Source organism: Melospiza melodia, chromosome 2, assembly GCF_035770615.1.
Source record: "Melospiza melodia melodia isolate bMelMel2 chromosome 2, bMelMel2.pri, whole genome shotgun sequence".
Lineage (NCBI taxonomy): Eukaryota > Metazoa > Chordata > Aves > Passeriformes > Passerellidae > Melospiza > Melospiza melodia.
Window position 1 is genome coordinate 133,468,068 of NC_086195.1, and position 9,728 is coordinate 133,477,795.

Sequence of the window (9,728 nt, forward strand, 5' to 3'; positions counted from 1 at the left end):
GTTGTAAGAACAACAGATTTCACCCTTGTTGTGTTCCCATACTGGATTTTGCACTGGTGCATTGGGCAGTGCTAACAACTTTGTTTCTACTTTCAGCAATACCATCCACCTGCCAAACAGAAATGTACTGATATATATGGTGCTGTCTGTTCTGTTATTTCAGAACATATGCAACCTGAAATTAAACACTGACTTTAGGCCTGCCTTTTCCTATTAGTTCAGTTTAAGAGTGCTAGGATGCATGTCCTGTGTATTTAGATTTACAGAAGAAAAGTTCATGCAACTGTGAAGTAAAGTTAAATAGATTTTTTTAAAACTGTGTTTAGAGTGATTTCAGATTTTCCTGTCAGATTTACTATTCCTTATTTTTAACTGCAGAATAGTGAAGTTCAGTGAAAGCTTGTTGTAGCTGTGCTTACGATAAGTAAGCTTATTTTTTGCGTAAAACTTCATCTCAGAATTGTTTTCATAATGTTCTTTGAATTGGATACCATGTATTTTGTCCTTTATTTGATTTTTAGTTTCTTCTGGAATATGTGTTGTTTATGTATCCTGAATCTCTGCCTAAGACAATGCATGGGGGGTTGGGTTTGGATTTTTTTTTTAGGGAAAAAATGTTTTATGCAATCATATCTTAATCCTAAATGTTTTCTTTCTGTTTTGTGTTTCTGACTTAGGAATTTTATGTGCTTGGTGGAGATGGAAAAGGAAGAAAAGCAAGCTGGCCTCCAGAAGCAAGAAGGCAGCAAATATTTGATGGAACTGTTTTTCTGTGAAACCGTGTTTTGAGTGTTCTCCTAGACATCGACCATAAATATCCTAGATCTCAGCTGAGGATTGCTATGGTTGGAAACCTGGCTCATCAAACAGTGTACACTGGGAGAAGCCTGCCTAGGATAATACATTTTCTATTGTTTCTGAAGGTCTCTAAGAAAACACTGTAGACATCTACCTGTTATTAACTCTGCATCTTGATTGAGCAAAACTAGCCTTTGAAGTGAACAGAAACAGAGCCTTTTTGGAAACTTTTATTGAACATGACTCATGGAGAAGAGCTTGGCTCTGAGATGCACCAGGATTCTGTTGTTCTAACTTACCTAGAGGGATTACTAATGCATCAAGCAGCAGGAGGCTCAGGTACTGCAGTTGACAAAAAGTCCACTGGGCATAGTGGGGAGGATCAAAACTTTAAGATTACAGGAAATATATTTCCCAGCTGTCAGAGTAATGGTCCAGTTCTCAACACGAGTACGTATCGGGGATCTGGCATGCTGCACCTCAAAAAAGCAAGACTGTTGCAGTCTTCAGAAGACTGGAATGCAGCAAAGAGAAGGCGGCTGTCTGATTCCATTGTGGATTTAGATGGAAAAAAGGAAGCTTTGTTGGCTGGCATGGTTGAAAATGTGCCTAAAGGCAAACAGGATAGCACATTACTTGCCTCTTTGCTTCAGTCATTCAGCTCTAGGCTGCAGAGTGTTGCTCTGTCACAGCAGATTAGACAGAGTCTTAAGGAGCAGGGCTATTCTCTTAGCCATGATTCTTTACAAGTGGAGAAAGATTTAAGGTGCTATGGTGTTGCATCCAGCCACCTGAAGACCCTGCTGAAGAAGAGCAAAGCAAAAGATCAGAAGCTGGACAACAGCCTGCCTGACATCACCAAGAACCTGCCCAAAGAGAGGTTTATAGAATCTCCTCACGCGGTGCAGAGCAGCCCCAAGGTGGTGAACGAGCCCCTGTCGTGTGCTGCGAGGTTACAAGCTGTTGCAAGCATGGTGGAGAAACGGTCCAGCCCTGCTGCCTCGCCCAAGCCCAGCGTGGCGTGCAGCCAGCTGGCCCTGCTGCTCTCCAGCGAAGCCCACTTGCAGCAGTACTCCAGGGAACACGCTCTAAAAGCACAAAATGCCAACCAGATTGCAAGCGAGAGGCTTGCAGCCATGGCCAGGCTGCAGGAGAGCGCTCAGAAGGACATGGGCCAGTTTGGTTTGGCCAAAGGAATGACAAGCCATCTCAATGGTCAGGCAGGATCGTCCCCCAAGGCAGTCCCTAGCAAAGGCAGCGTGGCACCGTTTCAGAGTTCGGTGGGAATCATGCACTCGCCTCCCAAAACTGTGGGATACAAAAGTACTGTGGAAAGGAGTAACCTGAAAACCTCTCCCAGCAACAGCTTGCTCTTACATCTGCTGAAAAGCCAGAATACCGCCAAGCACGTGAAAGGGCGTGAGCAGAGTGAGAGAGCCAGCATTTTTGAAGACAGCAGCACACCAACAACTGTTGATGAGTACTCAGACAACAATCCCAGTTTTACAGAAGACAGCAGTGATGATGAAAGCTCCCATTCTAACTGTCTTCCTATAGACCTATCCTTTAAACAGAGGACAGATAAGCCAGATGCAGGTCCACCTGCATCACTGGATAACCTCACTCAGTCCTTGCTTCGTAACTGGGATCCAAAAATTTCCTGTCCAGAGAGCAAGGAAGAGAAAGACACTCCGAAAGCTTCTAAGCTGAATCCCCACCAGAAAGTAACACTACTGCAGCTGTTACTTGGGCATAAGAGTGAAGAACAGGTAGACAAGAGTAACGATCCTCAGGGACCACACAGTACAGCTGATGTGGCAAAATTCACTGTACAGACTGGGAAAAGGACTCCTGTTGCTGACAGTCCCAGTACCAACCGCATGACTCCGTTAAGCACTCCACCCTTGCTGGCTTCCACAAAAGCAGACTCTCCTATAAACCTCTCTCACCAGTCAATGGCTGTCAAGCGCAGCTCACCACCCTATGCCTGCAGCATCCAGCCGGACAGACTGATGAATTCTGCATCTAAGCACTTGATAGACCTGTCCAAAAGCAAGGAAATTCAAGGAGCTAAGCTGAGCAGGACTGATAGTCCCCAGAACTCGTCGGCGTTCAGCGCCAGCAAGCTGCTGCAGAACCTGGCTCAGTGCGGCATGCAGAGTTCCATGTCGAGTGAGGAACAGAGAGCTAGCAAACAGCTGCTGGCAGGGAACATGGATAAACCTGTGGGCTTGATTGATAGATTGAACAGCCCTCTGCTTACGAATAAATTGAGTATGCATGAAGAAAATAACAAAATATTCAGTTGTCAGCCCGCACCCGCTGAACAAGGACTTCCAGGTTCGGAAATAGAAAATCTCCTTGAAAGGCGCACTGTCCTTCAGCTGCTTCTGGGAACTCCCAATAAAGGTAAAAGTGAAAAGAAAGAGAGGATGCTTTTAAGAGATGAAAGTTCTCAAGAACAGACAGACAAGGCTTTGAATGAGCAAATATTGACGGTGAAAATAAAAACTGAACCATCTGACGAATCAAATGTTCCTTATAATTTAAATGCACAACAAGTAAGAGAATGCAAGGGTAACAAATTCCAAGGGTTTGCTCATTCACTGCAGAGAAACACAGCTGCTTCTCCAGCATCCGAGGAGGTGAAATCTGAGCCTCTTTCACCTCAAGATTTCTCTTTTTCCAAAAATGGCCTGCTAAGTAGGTTGCTGAGGCAGAATCAAGACCATTACCCTGCAGATGAGCCTGACAGGAGTCACCGAAACAACGAGCTGACACACCTTGAATCCAAGAGTCTTTGCACAGTACCGAAGAAGAGGAAGCTTCATGCTGAGCCTTTGGAAAGCCCATTAAAAAAGATGAAAAGTAATGTGTCTGATGCTGGAAACAATCACACTTCTCCTACCGAGGCACTGTATGGGCCTTTGCTTAACCAGCAAGAGCTGAAATTCAGCAGAAGTGATGCTGAATTTAAATACGGTGTAAGTCATGGTTCAAATAGTGAAACTGAGAATAGGAGTTGGTCTAGAGATAGTAAAGGCTTTAATGTGTTGAAACAGCTGCTTCTCTCAGAAAACTGTGAGAGAGATCTGTCACAACATAGGAATAACATACTAACAGAGGGCAAGAAAAAAGGAAGCAAAACCAGTGCAACAGTCAATAAACCTGAATTCACCATTTCCTCAGTAAGATCATTGGTGGGAAGCCCCGTGCAGCAGAACAATTGTGTAGATCACAGAACATTTCAGTACCCCGTAGCAGTCAAAAGTCCGGCCAGCTCCCCCTTCCCCGAACACCTGGGGAGCGCGGTGTCCAGGCTGGAGCCCGACCAGCTGAGCATGTGCTCCGTGCCCAGTGAGAAGGGCCCCATCAGATGGGTGATCACGGGCATGGACAAGAACGATTACGAGAAAGACTCCCCGAGACTGACCAAAACCAACCCGATATTGTACTACATGTTACAGAAAGGTGGCAGCTCTGTCAGCAGCCAAGAAGCACACGACAAAGAAATTTGGAATGAGCCGTCATTTACCGAGAGCTCGACTCGCGTTACAATCAAAGAGGAATTGACATCTGAGCCGGAGCTCAAAACTCCTTTTAGTAACTTAAGAAGCCCTTACAACAGCCATATGGGGAGTAACGGCTCTCATCAGCACGGTGGTGTGAATGGAGAAGTGCATGGACTTCTGGAAAAAGTGCGAACAATCAAAAAAGAGCCAGAATAAACTGCAGCCTCCTCAGTGAGTTTACAATCAGCGGTTTTGAATCTTTGTTTAAAAAAAAAAAAAAAAAAAAAAGAAAAAAGAAAAATGAGTATGAACTTGACTACTGTATAAATTGAGCATGATTTAAAAAAAAAAAAGCATGGTCTAATTGAAATGTTTTCATTTGATAAACTTTTTATTTTTCTGGTGATGTTATTTAAAATACATGTAGATAAAATTTGCTTTACAGTAGATTGTCACAAGGAAACTAGAAGGGTTGTAATTTGTACAAGACGTTTCTGTATGTATCAGATTAAGTTATGAGTACTCTTTGATCAGAGTCTTATTTGGATCTGCAAGCTTTTGGTATAACATAAAGTGTAAGCGTACAGCCTAGGTGGTGGTAATGCTGCGTTTCCTCCCTCCCTGTAAAATAATCCTTATTTTTTTGAAGCCTGAGCATAGAGACAGTGTACTTTTTTCTTTTTTTTTTTTTTAATGTTTTAATATGTTTTGTGAAATTTTAAGAATAACTTTTAAGAAGTGGAGCAGTCCGTCCAAGGTATTAGCTCGTCATATTGGAAAACCTGCGTCAGTGTTAATAATTGAAGTGCACTGAAATGTATTTTTTAGTGCTTCCAAAATTTGTATTGTTATTTTTAAATCTTGTTTGTGGTCCTGCCAGAATAGTGGTGTAAAATCTATTTTTCTTCCTTGCCCTGCTCTCAACAAATGCCTTCCTCAGAATTCTTAGCCATAGTTATGAGTTACTAGTTAGAATTAAGGGTGTTTTCTAGGTTTTTATAAAAAAAGGCAGATTTTCATGGGCCGTGCGAGTACTGCACGAGTCCTTTTGTCGGCACATTCCTGTCACTTTCCTGCCTAAAAGGGGAAAGCCAAAATGCCTCTTGGAGCAGTGTGATTGAGAAGGCTTAGTACATGTATTCAGCGAGGAAAATGCTGGAAAGCTTGTGAAGGGGATGAACAGAATTGTGTGTTCAGCACCATCCTGCTTCCCTGTGGAAGAATACCAACTGCACTAGAGACTAGACTTCCACTCAAAGATGGAATAGGATTTTAATGAAAAATGTGTTGGCCTCTTCCTACAACCAGGGAAAAGAATCTATAATCTGCCAATATTTATTACTCTCTGAGCAGCTGATACATGGTTTAATGCACTACCCTTTCACTGCAGAAAATCTGGCTTTAGAATAATTTCCCAGGTAGCACTGAGGATAAAACTGTGGTTTTGTCATGTTCTGTAATGGATAGTGGGATATATCTGAGAAATCCTTCCCTGCCCTTTTCCTCAATCCCCACCTGTGCTGTGATTTGTAACATCTGGCAGTATCAGCCTGAGATGGGAGGAACTGAAAATTGCAGTCAGAGCTGAGACATCTTAGAAGAATTGCTGGCTGGGGAGGAGTCGTGTGGCTCTGCTTTCCCGTTAGCACTGTCAGTGTTAACTCCATTTGCAGCCCTTATTTCTCTGGGGGCAGGAAGAGGACAAAATCCAGCTCCTCTGAATTATGTGAATTATTGGCAAGCAGAAGTTTTGCTGAACTTTTTACTCCCCTAAAAAAAAAAAAGTTCTCTGTGGCTTCCTGATTTAACAGATAATCCTCTCTGCCATCAGCAAGCAAGCAGCTAAGCAGTTGGCTTGCACAAATAATGAGAGCTGCTCTCTGGTTTAATTGTGTCTGTTTTCACCCTTGCAGGCCAGTGACATGACAAAACTGCTGTTTCTGTGCATCCCATGCCTGCATAGCAGACATGAGTGATGGGGCACTTTGCTCTTTTCCATCTGGTTTGGTTTCTGAGATGCTTTTCCCAGACTCCTGGCTTGCTGAGACAGAGCAGGCTGTTGTCCCCCTCTTGTCCCTGTCCCCAGCCCAAGATCAGTTCCTCCTCTTTCCATTGCAGTTCCTACTGAAAGGGACTTCTGCTGTCTGACAGCTGGAAAATGCACCACTATTCTGTTTTGCCCCCCTCTGGGGGATACCTTCTTTTAGGGAACACAAATATTTGGCAGTATCCGGTATAAAACATTCCCCCTGGTTTTTATGAGAAATAACAGAGCAATTTAAAGATATATTTTTATGTTACTTCGGTGAAGCATAATATATTAATGGGCTGTACAAAGAAGATTTATATTTTAAAACCTTCACACAAATCTAATATCATTTTAAATGTCATTGTCTGAAGTATAATATAAAAATAAAATTTTGTTTGTCTTTAATATTGCATTTATAAGTAGCCCAATGACAATTCAGATGTCTCATAGAATAATCATTAATGAGATAAAGTATATTTTGGATTGACAGTGGAACTGAATTCTTTTTATATGAGTCAACCCAGCAGAAATATTAAAAAGATGGTATTTGTTCCATCCATTAAATGTCTTTTAAAGTCTTAATTGATTATTTTTCTTGAAACAATGTGTATATAGGTAGGAAATATATACAATATAGAATAATAGATGGTCCCCAGACTAAATACAGGGCTATAATTTGCTTGAAGAGCTCCACAGAAAAATGCAGCGTGAGAGGATGTGGAATTACCTGGTGGAAAAAACTTGTGCAAAGCTAAGTTGAGATGAAGAGTGGGGAAGAGATTCTGACCCTAACAAAAAATAATACTGGAATCGAGCAATGTGCTGACCTTTGTATTTATTCCAGGGTAGTCTATTGTTATAATATATACTTTTGAACATTTAATTTTGAAAGTTTTGTAAAACAGTTAAGTTAAAATGTTAACAGTTTGACCAGTTAAGGATTTAGCTTTCTTTTGAGTTGATGTTAACAAAAGGGTATTGCCATCCTCACAGACGTCAGTAAACCCTGATATACAAGAATTTAAGTTTGGGACATGGTGTTCATGGAAGAATCTTATCTCCTGTAGGCATTGCCCTCTCAAACAGCAGGTAACAAGAATGGGGCCCTTGGGAGAGGGCAGGACATGCCAAGGGAATGCTCAGTCAGCTGCTAAGAGGGCAATAGCCTCCTCCTGTGTGGAATTCTGCAGTATCCCTGGTGTTACCCCTCCCTAGGGAAGAGAGCTCTTCTTTGGATCTGCCCCATCCACACTTACAGCATTGACACCTTAGGACCAAAGGCTCTTTAACTGTTTTTTGTCTTGTATAGCATGGGTGAGTAAAAAGGAGTTGCTATTTCTTTCCTTGGGGAGTTTTCCATCAGAGAAGGGGGCTGTGGGAGCTGGGTTTGTTGGTAGGGCTGGCCACGTTTTCCCAAGCAGCTCTAAGATCCCTGATTTCCAGCAGTCCCTGCAGATGAATTGCAAACCAAGGTCATCTCCTGAGTAGCCCTCGGTACTCTCAGCAACTCCTGTTCCCTCTAGGTGTTTAGAGTACAGATTTGGAGCAAAGTGGGGTCTTGGCAGATGCTGGCAGCAGCAGCTGTGCAGGCAGAGCAGTGCAGGATCAGGGGGTGCTGGTGTGGGATCTCCCCATCCAAGGAGCAGGGAGGGGAAGGGAGGGCACACCCCAGTTAGAGCCAGCACAGACTGGGGACAGCTGCCTCCAGCTGAGGCCAGGAGGAAGTGAGTTAGGGAATTGTCTCTGTACCACACTGAGAGTGCAACTGCAGCCCCTTGGAGCTTTACCCTGCATTAACTCTGCCCCCCTTGGCTGGGGAGGGCCGGGGCTGCAGCTGCAGCTGAGACCCCTGTGCCTTGCTGAGGGGCGTCAGCAGCGCCTGCGTTTGGGGACGGGCTCGGAGCTGCCACGCAGACTGGCCTGTTCTTTCCAGAGGGAAGTGTCTGGCACTCAGATATCCCGGTTCTAGTGTCTCCTCTGCCCAAGCCTGAGGAAAAGGTGGTGGGTAAGGCTTGACCACAATCAGAAGTGGAGAGCTGGAGGGCTTCTCTGCTGATACCACAGAGCTGGGCAGCTCAGTTGGAGAAGTTTATATGAGATCAAAAGGGAATTCAGCCATAACTTTTACTTTTCGTAGCCATTTACTCTTAGTGAAGTTTTTAAATTTTTAATTTACAAATGTTTTTAAAAGAAAGAAACGAGTGGTTTAAATTTTCCCTGTTCAATGTTGGTGAAAGTATTACAGCTCTCATTGACGTCAGTGACATGATATTACCAGTTTGTTCTCTGCCACATCTTACAGAGGAGTAAACTGGTAAGTATATATTATATATATATTTATATATAATGTAAATATGTTGACTTGTTACGCCTATAATATGTTGAAATTGGTTTTTAAAAGGTGATGTAAATAGTGGTTTCCTTAATGAAAAATACATATTTTGTATTGTTCTAATGCAAAGGAAAAAAAAACCTTTTAATCTTTTTTGTTATGTATATTCCATGTATAAGTGTAAATATGATCACATAGGTTTAAAAACTTTTGCATGTATGTATACAGTTGCAAGTCTGGAAGAATGTATAGAAAAAATTCTTTTATTTAAAGTTGTGATTAACTGCTGCATGAAAAGTGCATGGGGGACCCTGTGCATCTGTGCGTTGGCAAAAAAAAAAAGTCTTAACAAGTCAGGTCAGTTCAAAACACAACAGTATTCCACTTCTGGACATGACTTCTGCTGTGGTATTTTAGCTTTGTGAAAGAATGTGCTTCAATTCAAAAGGGTCTGGAAAAAAAAAAATGCAAACCTACTTTTAAAACATGAAGTGCTCATACAACTATAATAAGTCATGTAAGTTCAGGCCTCCATTTTGCATAATTGAAATATTGTACCTGGACTATTCCATCCCTGTAAAACAAAGGAGTATTGATTTTCATTGCCATACATAAGAATTTGGGATTTTACCACAACCAGTTTTATTGTGATGTGTCTTCAGTAATTTAACTGGTCTCATTTTTTTTATTAGAAATTAATTTCCTCATGTGATGTCACAAAACTGTACATACTGCAGTGTGAAGTTTTTTTAAATCTTTCAGTGTTTACTTCCTGCAGAAGATTTGAATAAATGAGAAAAATGCATTGTCTTGATGGTTTTTAAATCTGCTTTATTTCATGTGTACTTGCATTATTGGAGTGTTAGTGGGCTCTTTGCATCAGTGCTGTTGATGCAGATTTCTGACAACAAAAAACAGGCACACACAGCCTTCAGCAAGGCTACTGACTGGAAGCTGAGTGTTGTGGAGCTGGAAATGAAGCAATCTAAATGAGATTAGCAGCTTTACTTCACAAAGCTCTGTATTATGTTTTATTTAAATACCCTTCTGCTTATTA

The 9,728-nt window shown here is 42.1% G+C and overlaps 1 protein-coding gene across 18 annotated transcripts in view; it reads left to right on the top strand.

Annotated features, from left to right (window-relative positions):
• NRIP1 (nuclear receptor interacting protein 1) overlaps positions 1 to 9,496 on the top strand; it is a 141,327-nt gene extending 131,831 nt beyond the window's left edge. For all 18 annotated transcript variants that reach the window (XM_063150043.1, XM_063150045.1, XM_063150037.1 and 15 more), the window contains one exon: positions 678 to 9,496. In XM_063150043.1, coding sequence (XP_063006113.1) covers positions 1,038 to 4,526 — 3,489 coding nt within the window. In that variant the 5' untranslated portion in view covers positions 678 to 1,037 and the 3' untranslated portion in view covers positions 4,527 to 9,496. The remainder of the gene's footprint in view (positions 1 to 677) is intronic.
• Positions 9,497 to 9,728: the final 232 nt, after the last annotated feature.